The sequence below is a fragment of the Rhipicephalus microplus genome, chromosome 3, assembly GCF_043290135.1.
Source record: "Rhipicephalus microplus isolate Deutch F79 chromosome 3, USDA_Rmic, whole genome shotgun sequence".
NCBI classification, from domain to species: domain Eukaryota; kingdom Metazoa; phylum Arthropoda; class Arachnida; order Ixodida; family Ixodidae; genus Rhipicephalus; species Rhipicephalus microplus.
The window spans coordinates 89,232,817-89,247,335 of NC_134702.1; the positions used below are offsets into that span (position 1 = coordinate 89,232,817).

Genomic DNA, 14,519 nt, shown 5'->3' on the forward strand with positions numbered 1-14,519 from the left:
AAATTAGGTGCACGTATTCTGGAAGTGAAACAGAAGAGAAAAAGCGAATATAGAGAGCGCGTGCTTGTTCATATGGTCGTAACTTTCTCTCTACGACCCACGGCAAACCTTCGGCCTAACAGCTCTGCTGTAAAACATCTTCATAGTAATGTAAAAATAAGGAGAGCAGCAAACGGTTGCTTACCTGAGAAAGAAGAAAGTGTCGACGCCATTGAATGCTGCGGGTATGATCATGTTTTGCCACTGTGTCGTATTTTCGAACAAGCCCAGTAACCTTGCTGGAAAATTATTATTCACACCCAAGTTAGATTTTGGTTAAATGCGAAAACTAAAAGTCAGGTGAATCAGGTGCAAATACGGTGACACAGCGCGAGAAATAAAGAAACACACTGATAAACTCAAATTAAAGGACAAGGTAGTCAAATCAAAGCAATGCACAATGTAGTCTAAAATAATAGCAAAAATTGTTGGGGTTAAACTTCCAAAAGCCAGCATTTATTATGAGTGAATGGCTCCGAAAATTTTTACCACCTGGGGTTCTTTAACGTACGCCCAAATATAGTCCATGGGCTTCATTAATTTTTACCTCCGTTGAAAATGTGGCCACCGTGGCTGGGAATCAATACCACTACCTGCGGGTCAGCAGATGAGTGTCTTTGCCACTAAACCACCATGTGGCATTGTAGTCTAAAAGCATAGGAGAACACTGAGGTAAAACAGAGTGCACTGGGAGAGTAAGAATGCTTGCGATCTGCGAAAAAGACCGAGTTGATGAAAGTGAGCTGTAATGAAGAGCTTGTATTCTGTGCTCCGATGAGTGTTGGCGGACGCAGGCGGGTACACGAAGTGGTCTATGACGTCTGGTTCTTCTTACAAGGACTACGCAAGTTCGATGATAGAACTGAGCAGTCAATCCAGTGGAGGACATTCTACAGCTCACAAGCTTGAAAAGCCATAGAAGATCAGCGAAATTTCATTGGTAGCTATTGAATGGCAATGAGAATGCTCCAACAGTGTGAGAACCAGATCGAGAATCATTCACAGCAAACAGATGGTTGTATATGCATCCGAATCTCCACTGAACCAGCAGAATGATCTTACTGTCAGGTTTGAAAATCTAATTGCAAACTGCAATCAAATATTACAGTTTAGAAAGTCATGTTGCGGAGCATAATTTTTTGAAAGCTATAGGAGAATTGGATTCTCAAGGTACTATGTGAACAGAGCCCTGAGAACAAAGACCCCCCATCGCAACGCGGCACTTAGCTTCAGTCAGAACATGTAAGGTTCTAACAAAGAGAACTACTACATAATTGTTGTCACAAAACACCAGGGTATCAAAACTACATGGTAGAATTTTCTGGGGTGAAACTCATGACATTTTATATATCAGCACTCGGGGAGCTGCTGTACAAAGAAAAGTTGTGTTTTCCTCACTGGTTGGCGAAACAAATAGGCTTTGTTGATGATCGCAATACTCAAGGCTAGGCTCTGCTGGGAAGTTAAAGAAGGCCACCCAGCTTCGCTGTTCCTTGAGGCTTGCCACGACCAGTGCGCAGCTGTCTGAAGCTAAAAGGAAGTTCCTTATGGTACTATTGTATTCGAATATATACTTAAAATTGTTACATTCGATTCGCACCTAAATTTCATCATTAAATTTCACTTCCAAGTGCGAATTCGATATTCACACGTCCTTGCCTGGGTGGCGCATGCTGCGAGGGCGGCAATGCGAGCTACTGCACAGGTAAACATAGGAATGTACCTTAGTCTAGCACCTATATAAACATTCAGGAGAACTTTTTTTCAATATTTGAGAACCACATAGTACGGATCGAGAATCTTTAGAACTAGCCGAGCTATACCTCAGTTTTCAAGTATAATTTAACATTGTTTTTACACTAAATGCGCTGAATGAACCATTACGCGCAGGCGAAGAAGTCAAATGTATTTATTACCGAGACACTCACCATAAGTGTCAGTGGTTGTCATGTGGGTGTGTCCGAACACAATGTGCATAACCGTTAAGCTTCGAACGCCGTGGAAAAATTGCAGGGAGTGCTGCTCAACCTTATCTTTGCTAGGTGCATGGAGTAGAAATCGTGTGTTAGATTTTGCCGAGAAGGCCACAGCAACTTGAAACAGGAGACCTGCAAAGGCAATCACACCTTTTTGTTGGGATACAAGCTGTGAATGCCACTAGCACTCGCGCCACTTGAGCACAAGTAAGCGAAGTGATAAATAAACAGAAATTATCAGTACTCAAGGAAAATGATGGCCAGGTAGATAGGCACATACATACATACATACATACATACATACATACATACATACATACATACATACATACATACATACATACATACATACATACATACATACATACATACATACATACATACATACATACATACATACATACATACATGCATAGGGTACGCACGTACGTACGTACGTGTCGGGATGGGTGCCTGGATAACAGCGCCTGAATGTTTCCCATATTGCACTGCTATTAGTACCTCTCAAGTCGGTACATCGGCCTAAAAAGGACCGTCCTTTTCGCCTACATACCTTCATTTTCTGCATTGCTTAATGTTACGGACGACATTTAAATTTGGCCATTGCAACAGGATCATTCTGTTAACCTGAGTTTCTCGAAAGAAAGAAAAATGCTTTAGCGATGCAGGTGCCCAGCGATGCGCGCACGAAGGGGGCAAAAGGGGGGCGGATGAAGTCAGCCTTACATATTTACATATTAGGAAGGGGGAATGCTTCGACAAACCATCGCCCCCCCCCCCCCCCGCCGAAGGGGAACCCCCCGCATGTCTGTGCATTTGGTGCAACGGGAATTAGCTATCAAAAGATAAAGATTTATTTCGCGTGGCAAATGTGACTTGACAAACGCTGCCTAAACACTATAGCCTATACGTTTTTTGTTTATTTAGTGTTTGGAAGATTTGTTTATATTTGTGCTTCTTTCCATGGCTTGTAGGATTTTCCTCTTCTCTCGTTTTTCGATATAAGCACTCATACCAAAGCGATAACATTTCATTATATGGTTCGCCCTTCTCTGAAGTATTTTGTCTTCACTCCTGGAATATAACTGTGAAATTAAAAGTTGACAAATGCTCCCACCGTGATTTTTTCTCCACTCGGACGTCCATCCCTCGAAATGGTCGACCAGCGTACTGATGACAATGACAACGAGTAGGATCGCTGCGAATATTCTGTAATTTGAAACGCGCATTGTCACAGGGATAAATGACTGTCATTGCTTTATTGCCGAGGAAAAAAAATGACTTTTTCTCTAGTTATTGAGTAGCTTTCCAATATTAAGATCATATGGCCTATTGTATAGCGTAATTACCCTTGTTTAATTTTTTAACAATGCCGCCCAATCGCTCGCAGATTCGCTGGGTCTACTGTTCTTAGCTGCATAAAAACTGTCCTCTTATTTAAAAAGATGTTACACTTCTCCGAGTAAACCATTTCATGATTCCGAGTTTTAATATTCTAAGGGTAGTTTAGAAAATAATTCTAGTTGCACAATTCTTTGAATAAAAAAATAAGCAAGCATTTCAGTCCTTGTTCAAGAGAAAGATTCATTTATTGAAATTATTGATCGGAAGAAAAATCTCCACATACGTCTTTAAAAGCCACAAATCAGTGTTTTTTATAGACTCTGTGGCAACGATATAGGGCTCTGTCCACCATTTCAGTGGGCGTACTCGAAAGCTCCACCTGGGAATTCCGAGGCGGTGAAACTACAGATACTGTCACGTCAGCAAAAACATAAACAAAACAAATATTTTGGGAGATGAGATGACAGAGGAGAAAAGAGATGGCGCTACTTTTCTGTGGCTTGAGGGGAATGCTTCCCTCCCTCCTCCAGCTGCACAGCGGATCCAAAGTCGAGTCCACAGTTTAAAAAAAAACTGAGTTATTTAGAAACACAAAGTGTTTGTTTCTAAGAACGTTTAAAAGGGACGCACTCGGCAAACTGGCCTAGCCAGCGTCATATCAAGCAATTATACCCCATCCCACGTGAACCCAATAAAAAATTCACGACTATTGTTGTGACAGCCATACGGCAAAACATCACTTCTTATAAGAAAACCACTTGATGTATGTCATGGTAGTTTGAAGGCAAGGTCGTTTATCAGGTAAAATAAAACTATAAAAGGTTCGTTTTGGGCGTTGGTCACTTGCACAGTGGTATCGACGGGGCCCAGAGTACTAGAAGCCGCCATGAAAACAACGTGCTTAATGAATTCACGTCAATTAAAGTACAGAGGATAAGCTTCTGGAATGACTTACACGATCGCTATTTGCGACTTGTTCCATGGTCTTGGTTCACCCGTCACGCAGTTTGATACTTCAAGCCTGGCGAAACGAGGGCTTACTGCAAGCAAACAGATAAAAGGAGATGCAAGCAGTATTTGTGAGTAAGTTTTTAGTCATACCGCAAGCATGCAGCTAGAAAAGTGTTCGATTATTAGTGTAGGTTAAGCACAAACTAAAAAAAAGGTTTAGCAGTTTTGGCAAAAATATTTTTACGTTTATTGAATAACCCAATCACGACTGATCGACAAAAGAACATAGACAATAAAGAGATTTCGTCTTCTTTGTTGTCCGTTGTTTGTCGTCGAACAGTTGTGCTGAAGTTATGAATTACCAACTTGCGCATAATGCTGCTCTGATTCAACATTACCGTCATGATCAGCCTGACTACACCCACTGAAGGGCGAAAGCCTAATTCGCATATCAACCCAGTCTTTTACCCACTGTAAGTTCAAATTTGAAGGAGAGGGGACTACCGGAGGAGAGTAGTGCTTGCGCCGCTAGAGCAGAAGCGAGAACGCAGGAGAAGCGCATCAATGTGGCAAGAAAGAAGTGGAGAGAGTAACGTGCCGCTGTTGGAAAGAGAAAAGGAGGAGAGTTGCGCATGCCTGGTGTGAATGCGGACGCCGACGCCGCGGCGCATCACTCAAGCAAGAGATGCTCCGCACTTAAAACTAGCAGCTATTCCATGTACGAATACAGCCGATGAGCGAAGCTCTTTTGAAATGTAGCGCCAAATACTATGCGCCTAATGTCGCTGCTGGCATTCATTAAGGTGAGAGGGTGGGGATAGCGTCTGCAGCGCTCGGTGGTGGGCACTACTGAGAGAGTGTGCGGCGCGTGTGATGCATCGTGCGCCATCTGACGCAGCGCCTCCGCTCGCCGTGAGCGTGCACCTGTTGTTTTGCTCAGCGCGCACAACAAGCGCCGGGAGCTTCACCTGGTGGTGACGGTGAGGGCGGAGGGCCGGTCTAGGTAGCTTTGCTCCTACAAACGCAAGAAATAATAAACTCGCGAGAACAGCTAAGAGAGTGAAGCTCTTGAGCTGCTGGCTAAAGTTTCCTTTGTCTGTTAAGAGACCAGTCAACTCAAGTATAACTCGGAAGTACAGCATGACAAGATGTGCAATCACGACTGCCTTCGAATTACGTACCTGCGTTGACCATAGCTTGTAAGTCGTGCTGGTTACAGTCATCAATATAGCACACTCCCAATCGACCAAGGGGATCCCCTGGAACAGCGCCATATTTGCCGAAATAGAGTAGCTGGAAGAAACGTCAATGATGCAGCGGATGAAGCGGTCACGTAAAGAACGCTGACCGTAAGAAAACTGGAATGCATTGAGTAGGAAAATTGGCATAGATAGGTAAAATTCACGAGCAAGTGATGCGGATGTTAACACTCCCAGTAGGTCGGGTTATTCGATGGCAATAACATCGACTACTAACATGTCTGCTGCGAAACAATTGCTATGTAATATTACAGGAAATAAAGAGCTACTTTCAGTTGAAATCGCAAAATAGATTTTAGAAGCAAGAAATAGTCGGTCCATGTGGTTATTCCAGTGAATGACCAGGAAACTAAAATGATGCGACGAAAATATTCAAATGCCTACTTAGGGCAGCTGTAAAAATGAGGAACCCTCGTCATGTGGTGAATCATTCTTGGGACGCTTGTTTTTATCTGTACCTTGAATGAGAAGTCTTCGTAATCGTAACCATTAGTTAACTGTCAGAGGATTTAAAGGGAATCACCTTGCCCGACGAGTACGAGAACTCAACACACACTAGGTGACTAGGGGACGCTACACTGAGTAGCTTGGCTAGAAGCGTAATGAATACTTAGCATTACACAGTTATGACTGTACGCTGCCGCTAAGTACACACCATGTGAACGTCCCCAAACGATGCAACCAGTTTTTTTAATAAAAAACAGCTCCTACATGAACTCGATGAGATACACATAAAACTAAGAACCACGTAAATTTGCATTGCTTGTTCTCGGGTGTGTTCTGCAATAGAATCCAGCGTGCATCTCTATATATTCGCGAAGAAATCACAGTGACTCAAGACTTATGCATGATGAAAGACAAAAATAAAAACTTGTCATCAAGTTCAGCAACTTGTGATGCACAATATCTTATGTACGCGTTGTCAGCGGGGCATTTCATACGTTCACTTACATGTATTCGTTAGATTGCCTTAGACATATCCAAAGAAAGATCCATACATCTACTTTAAACTATAAGGCAACTGAAGGAACCATCCTGTCGTCATCCAATGCATTGCGTTGGCATCACGTTGATCCCACTTTTGATACACTAAGCCTAGTCAACTATTCCTAATAAAAAATTAGAAGGCTTTACCGATGACGCACTGCTAAAACACCAGAGATTATTTGTCCCTGAACGCTGACGTCGTTGAAGCGCTGCTTCATCTATCGGAGCCACCGCAACGACAGAAAAACACCTACAGTATCCACAGCAAAGGGAGGCGAAGGCGAAGTGCCTGTGACGAAAATTAGACACACCACGCCGGAAGGAGCAAACAGTAGAAAATATTAGAAAGCAGATCACAGAACTCAAAATATGCAATCGCGAAGTAAATCAGGTGTTTGCCAGAACAGATAAGCAAAATAGATGAAAGACACCACATAATCCCGTAAAAAAGCACGAAAAATCCCGAAAGAGCTGATAAACACAACTTAGAGACAACAGAAACGAAAAATATTCACTGCACCAATAATTGTGTAGCTCTCACTCGGGCTGTGAATATATGCGAATAAACGTACCCTAGGGGATAGCGTATCCGAAATGGAGTTCAAAATCGCTTGCTGTGCCGTGGCATTGTCAACGTAGATGAGCAAGTTGCAGTACTGGCCCCGTGAAAGTACGTCCCCGTTGTGGTCTCGCACAGTGGTCTCGAGGCACTCGTCGAATGCTCCCAGGTCGACGCGGGAAGCCTCGAAGGCTCCGGAAGGGTACTTTCCTGTAGCGTCAATAACTGCAACACACAGTTACCAAAAAGTGTATCTTGGAATATAGGAAATGGGTGGCCACGCGATGCTGTTTCAAGCTATACTGCTTATGATTAAAAGCAAAAGTATACCGCGCTTACAAGTGTCGAGAGTTTCAGCTGCACTCAATTTGCGCCGTATGACTCATTATGGAGAACGTTCGTGGAGGGGGAACACTGGTTTCGATGCGTGCCTAATTGCTGGCCCAAAAGATGCAGGTTCGATTCACCCAGGTCGTGATTGTCCCGTTTCTACAGAACCGAAATCCTAGAGGTTCCTGTACTGGGCGCTGTCTATTTAGGTTAATTAAACTCCCATGCTAGTAATCATCCGTAGTCCTAAAGTACGGCATCTTATGGCCTGAGTCACCATAGGATATTAAAGGGCCTGTATACCATCAGAAGACGCTGGAGTTCTCTTTTTTAGTATCTTTTCAATATAATTAGCTGTTGACGTCACGTCATATGCCCGGTTAAGTCTTGTCGTGCGCTAAATATGCTGTCGAGTAGGCGCACACGAACATCCTTGTCTACTATGAAAGACGATCAAGAAGTGTAGCAACTTTGTTTTAACCACTTATCTTCAGTGAAATCTCTCCACCTTTTCTTCAGTTCAACTCTAGCAAGGTCTGAATATGAAGACTTATGGTTCCCTACTTGGTCTGCATCAGTCAGCTAAGTATAACTTCCTTCTTATACTTGGAGATGCAGTTGCCAGACCATATGCAGTTTTTGTGCAAAGAAGGAAGTTCTACAGGAGAAATCGACGGTAAAGCGGTCAAAGTATATCGCCGTGAATGTCCTTCATACTATAGAGCACCTTCGCTCTAACGAAACCCTGCTAAAGGGCTTCAGTCACGCAATTCAGTTGCGTGGCTGAATTTTGCAGCTTCAAGAACTTGTAGACTTCTGCGTGAGGCAGCTTTAGATGCTCGTTTTTACAGCACGCGTATATGCAGCTATGTATGAAGACTTTCATATTTGTACTACTGTATAGGGTAGGACAGTGTGCAGTGGTTTACCATAGTCACCTCTCTTCCTGCCTCCCTTTCTTTCTCTTTCCATTGCCCCTAAAGCATGTGAACAGTGGCAGGCTACAAACCCCCTTTTGAGGCTAAGATTTCCTTCTTATTCTCATTAAACATCTTAGTCTTTTTCTTGAATAAAATTTTTTCCAATTTATCGAATACAGATTATTACTAGTAGAGATCTGGCGGAAACATGTCAAAATCATCGCCAAAATGGCTAAATCTGGACGGGCAATCTGAAACACACTTTCTGCTTAAAGGTTGTGGTTCAACACAGGTTGACCGCATCGGGCGCCTCACGAAAAAAAATGCTTTAGACTAGTAATGCCTGTCTAGTTCGTGGCATACTTGTTAAAAAATTACACAAACTTGATATGGGATAGACACAGCTCTAAGTGCTTCTCATTCAAAAATTTGGGTAAAAAAATTGCACAATTTAGTAACGCAAGAATTGAAACAAACTTTGGGTAGTCAAAGTAAGAAGAGACAGGTGTAACATTGTGACAGTGGAAAACATTGCGAAATGTCATCCCTGAGCGGTCATCACTGAAAGCACTGAAGGTGGTGCTTCAACTTCTTACACTCATCAGACTTGTACCGGCGATTGTAGACTGACGTAGTTATAAAGTATGTGAGCTGTGCGACAGTGTGTGCATGTTCTTCTTTCTCTATTTCTCCATGTTCAAAGATCCGTCATCATTTTTTCAAGTGTAGGGTACCATGCCGATCCTTCTAGACTGGTTGACATACCAGCCTTTTCTTTTTCTCCCATTCTTTATTTGAAATGAATGAGTGCATGAACAGGGATATAGGATATTCTACCTAACAATGCGCAGACCACATGAAGCGTAGAATAGACAACCAGAGTAGAGCAAAGGAGTCGTTGCCAAGAGATGGGGAACAGAAGCAGTGAGCCGGAGGGGGGGTACGAAATATTTGAACAGGGATTGCGTGGAATCATTTCATACAGTACAGAGCAAAATCGAGATTGTTGAGACAGACTTAGTTCATTGTTGGACATAAAACAGGCATCATGATATGTTGAGCAGGCAACAGAAAGTGTGGAGAAGCAAATACTCAGACAAAATTATCGGATACTGCTAATAATGTCATCTGCGGTTTAACATCCCAAAACTGTGATCATATTATCGAAGACGCCACTACAGGGCTCCGGAAATTTCGACCATCTGATGTTCCTTACTCGAACTGGCGTTGTACGGTGCCTGGGCTTATACTATTTAAACTCTATCGTAATGCGACCAGCACGGGTGGGATTGAATTCACGGCCTTCGGATCACCAGCCGAGTAACGTAATTGCTACACCTCCGCGGTAGACTATCAGATACTAAGTCTATCCTACAGCAATTTAAGGGTGTCTATAACGACCATTTCGAAATTTACTGAAGCGATTGTTACTACACTGACCGACGCCGAGCTGATATGGGCTTAACAGATCATACCCTACAGCGATTATATTACTACCGCAAGTAAGTGCAAAGACTATACGTTTTCAGTCGAAGACATGGTTTGCTACGCTATATTTTTAATTATGCAATGGTTAAAAATATATAGCCAGGGAAGTAAACCACCTTCGTCAAGTCTCTTGGCTACTGCCCGCTCTCAATCCTGAATCTGATCGAACGTACACTGGGGAAAGTAAATAAGGGGCAAAAAAAGAAAGAAAGAAGATGCTAGAAGGTGTTGTCAGGATGGAAGGCCCGTGCATATGCTATGCATGCTATATACAACCTACTGAGCCCAGTCAAATGAAAAAAAATGCTACCAATGGCCATCTGGAGTTCATAGCTTTGTGACACGTATGGCCATTGTTCAAGGATGTGCTATTCGGAAAAAAGCTGGTAGTTGAGTAGATTCGCCGCAGTGTGGAAAGCACCGCCTTTTCTGGCAAAGCCACCTCAAAGAAAAATAGGTATGTGTTCTATTCTCTTGTGCGGGCTGCAGGATTACCCTTTAGATGTGTTTACCATCGTAATTAAAGAAAAGTGAGCCTTCATGGAAGTCTATGATAGGCACGGGCGGAGAAGTACAGATGATTAGTCCGAAGTGTCCATAGTAAAAACGGCTTTGAAAGAGAAAGGAAACATGGCCTAAATTTCTTGGACGCTGTTTGTCCTGCATAACAGGTTTGCACCGCTCTCAAATGTAAATGTTTTACTGAGTTCTGAACGGTGTTCTATTTTTTTTCATTGAACCTATCTACAAATAGTAATTTTAGATGAGGTCGAAAAGCCCTCCAGCAAATTTACTGTTACGAAAAATTGCATTCGATATACCATAAAGAAATATCCACACGCTGTAGTATTTACAACCTACAGGGACTATGTTGTAACAAGACTGTTTGTTGGCCTGTTTGGTATTTGACTGCGCATGTGTGTATGTTGTATATTGGTTGTTAGGTTTGTGTTCAGTGTTTTTTGGCTGAAAATGTTGCCTACCCTTGTCGTCATGTGTTTCTTCACTTTGTGTTTTTGTTATTTTGCGGATATTATATGCCATGCAACTCCCACAAAGCCTGGGTTAATACATTGCACGTTACGGCGTACTATTAATAAAGGCGACACATGTTTGGACTAGAAAAAAAAACAACTAACCATCTTCTTCGCGCCCACACATATGGCTACAAAGAGATTGTTTGTTGTTACAGTAGCCTCACTGGTCGTACGTGCCTACCTGGTGTCGTGGACTGCTCCACTACATACCTTCTTACCCTGCCCCGCCGCGGTGGTCAAGTGGCTAAGGTACTTGGCTGCTGACCCGCAGGTCGCGGGTTCGAATCCCGGCTGCGGCGGCTGCATTTCCGATGGAGGCGTAAATGCTGTAGGTCCGTGTGATCAGATTTGGGTGCACGTTAAAGAATTCCGGGTGGTCGAAATCTCCGGAGCCCTCCACTACGGCGTCTCTCATAATTATATGGTGGCTTTGGGACGTGAAACCGCACATATCAGTCATCAATTACCTTCTCACCCTAAACATGTGTTATGTATATATACCAGCAGGGATAACATTGAATTCACATTTGGTCCAGAATTAAGCTCCACCGTTTACGCTTGAGTAAAAAAAATCATTTAGGAACATTATTCTGTTTGACTGTGAATGCTGAAGAATTGTTCCAAGAACATAATGAGATGTGACCACATATGAAGTATTTGAGCGTACGCAAACATTAGAGAAACTGTAATCTGCGTACCCGCATATGGCGGACGCATTTATGATCTTCTCTGAAGTAATCATAGCGCATAAAATAAGCCGACCTTTCTATACAAAACTTAACAGCGCATGCAAATACTCACGTCTTAGCGCCCATGGCTCCAGGTTCTGGAGGGCCTTCATGGTTCTCAACAGCGCCGTGCTGCACTCAAACCGCACGTCGGCTGCTAGGAGCTTCCGCACCAAAGAGCGCGGTACTTTGGAAAGTCCTGCAGCCACCACGTCTCTAAGGACTTGCTGGTAGTTTATCTCCTCCATCGCGCCGACGCTGCTGTTCAGACTTGCAGGCGCCACTGTATCCGATACATTGTGACCTAAAGTGATGGACACATTGTGAGCCGTCGCAGCATGGGCGAAAGATTCCAGCAGAATGCTCATCGACACGAATGCTTTCCAGACAGCACCTATTCTACCCGGCTTTCCAAGCGCCATAATGTGACGTGCAGTTGACCTGAAGGGGCACTGACGAGAAAGTCCACGTTAGATAACCATAACTCGGAGCTGTTCGTACGAAACGAGATTGCTGGGCTAAAATCTTAAAAGCGGCTACAATAAAAAAAAAGATATATGCTACAAGTTTAGGTTTCACAATAGCGGGGTCCCTTATTTGCATACCGGCAACGAATTACGCCAATTACTGGCAAAAAAGACCAGTACTGACAAGCTTACACACACACACACACACACACACACACACACACACACACACACACACACACACACACACACACACACACACACACACAAAAAAGAAAAAAAAACGCTGAATAGAATTATTACGCAAAAACGTATAGGGAAAAAGTGTTTTGTAACGTCGCGCGAAAATTACGAAAGGAATCGAAGTGAGCTATTCGAGGAAAAAGAGAAGCTTAATCTGCGATGCAATATTCGCACGAGCAAGTAGACTCAAGGGCCACTATTCATAGCAGTGACTTTATGCAATCCGCGTCCGTTTAGTGAATGGATGAAAAGACGGCCTGCGGCGGTGGTCGTGACGCATATGAATTTCCATTAAAACAGGTTAGGTACCGATTGCACACCGTCAAAAGCAGAACCAAAATTCCAGCCTATAGAGGCACATACAACGAAGGTGAGAGTAGTCGCGGGATCGCGCTCCTAATCTGCGATTTCTTGCACTTGGGCCTGTTGACGCAAGCAAAGGTTACTGACTCACTCTTGCTCGCCGCGACATTCTTGAATTTCCCGGCTGAAGTTATTGTGAACTATAAACGGTAGGGCGAAAATTATTGCGCCCCATCTTGGCGAGTTTACTTTCTCACATATAAACATTAACTGGGTCACAAATAAAAAGAAAAGCCTGTGCAGTTTGTGAAATTCATTTTCTCATAAAGGCAGCGTAAGAAAATCGATTGAGAACAAAAAAAGCAATGTTTTAAATAAAAAAAGAACACTCGTTTCAATGCTGATGACAATTTTTCATCAAAGATGGCTGTTGTGAGTGAATGCATACTTCTAATATGATACGTCCTCATCACCTTTGTTACCAAGATTTGGTGGGCCGAAACAATCCCTGCTGCGTGTTCCCATTTCAGTGTTTTAAATGATTTTTATCAGCCTGCAATGGGGGTAAGTTCACTGCGCTAATCATTTTCCTGCTGCGAAACTTCTCTCTGGTGGCCTGACTTCAGTAAAAATGAATTGTCTTATTTTATTTTTGTCTAATGTCCGCGGGAGTGGGCTGATCTTGTTATCAAAGCGCCTGTGCGTACACAGTTTGCATCCTGGCCGACAACGACTAGGAGAAAGATCAGTGCACTTCTTTAAAATATCGATCGCTTCTGCTTCTTAAATAAATGCTTCGTCTACTCTATTGCGATTCTTTCTTACAGATGTAGATCAGTTTATTCCCTGAGGCACGTAAAAATAGCACGCCTCTCTATAAACTGACAACTGTTTCTGTGAAATGTCTTTTTTTTTAGATGCTTCACGCGTTCTATTTTTGTACTTTTGTTAACTTTAGTATTTGTGTACTTTTGTACTTTTGCTTACTTTTGTATTTTCGTCTTTGTGTACTTTTGTATTTTTGCTTACTTGTGTATTTTTGTATTTTTGTATTTGCGGTACTTTTGTATTTGTGTCGTCTGCGCGTTTGTGCGTTAGAGTATAAGTTTGTATGCCATGCGAGTGGCGTCCTCTTCCTGGGTGCCCAAACGGGCATATCTAACCCTGTAGAGCACGCCTGCTGCCCGAACTATATCGCAACAACAAGTTTGCATAGAAACATTGATTGATATGTAGGGTTTAACGTTCCGAAACCACCATATGTTATGAGAGATGCCGTAGTGGAGGACTCCAGAAATTTCGATCACCTGGGGTTCTTTAACGTGCACCCGAATCTCAGCAGATGAGCCTACAACATGTCCGCCTCCATCAGAAATGCAGCCGCCGCAGCCGGGATTTGATCCCGCGACCTACGGATCAGCAGCCGAGTACCGTAGCCACTAAACTACCGCGGCGGGGCTGCATAGATACATTCATCATCACGAACGGATTAGTGGTGCGAAAATTGGGTGAGTCCCACAACTTGACCCTGGTCCACTAAAATTGAAGATTGATATATAGACTCCTTGTAAAAACGACAGCAACACTAGGCGGTGGCGTCCATGGTAAAGGGAGAAACTACCACAAAAGCGTGCAAAATATTCGGGTTCTTGGCGTTCACCTCACATCGTCCTTGGACCCCAAGGGCACAATAGCAGGCCTCAGACGCACCAGCGAACAGGTGAGCCGCATGATACAGTGAGTGTCTACACAGCGCGGCGGCCTCCGTGGGTCTCAGTCCCTCCGATTGGCCCACGCGTTTGTGACCACTCGCGTCCTCTACGCCTTGCCTTACCTTCGCCTGCGTGGTCGACATGAGCACCAGCTGGACGTCCTTCTTCGTTCAGTA

General features: G+C 43.4%; 1 protein-coding gene across 1 annotated transcript in view; it reads right to left on the reverse strand.

Annotated features, from left to right (window-relative positions):
* Positions 1–12,110, reverse strand: part of LOC142803255 (nose resistant to fluoxetine protein 6-like) — a 46,263-nt gene extending 34,153 nt beyond the window's left edge. Inside the window, exons 1-7 of the mRNA XM_075888375.1 lie at positions 11,692–12,110; positions 7,129–7,340; positions 5,492–5,603; positions 4,315–4,399; positions 3,133–3,224; positions 1,968–2,147; positions 185–278 (exon numbers count right to left, since the gene is read on the reverse strand). Coding sequence (XP_075744490.1) covers positions 185–278; positions 1,968–2,147; positions 3,133–3,224; positions 4,315–4,399; positions 5,492–5,603; positions 7,129–7,340; positions 11,692–12,040 — 1,124 coding nt within the window. The 5' untranslated portion in view covers positions 12,041–12,110. The remainder of the gene's footprint in view (positions 1–184; positions 279–1,967; positions 2,148–3,132; positions 3,225–4,314; positions 4,400–5,491; positions 5,604–7,128; positions 7,341–11,691) is intronic.
* Between the last annotated feature and the right edge of the window lie 2,409 nt (positions 12,111–14,519).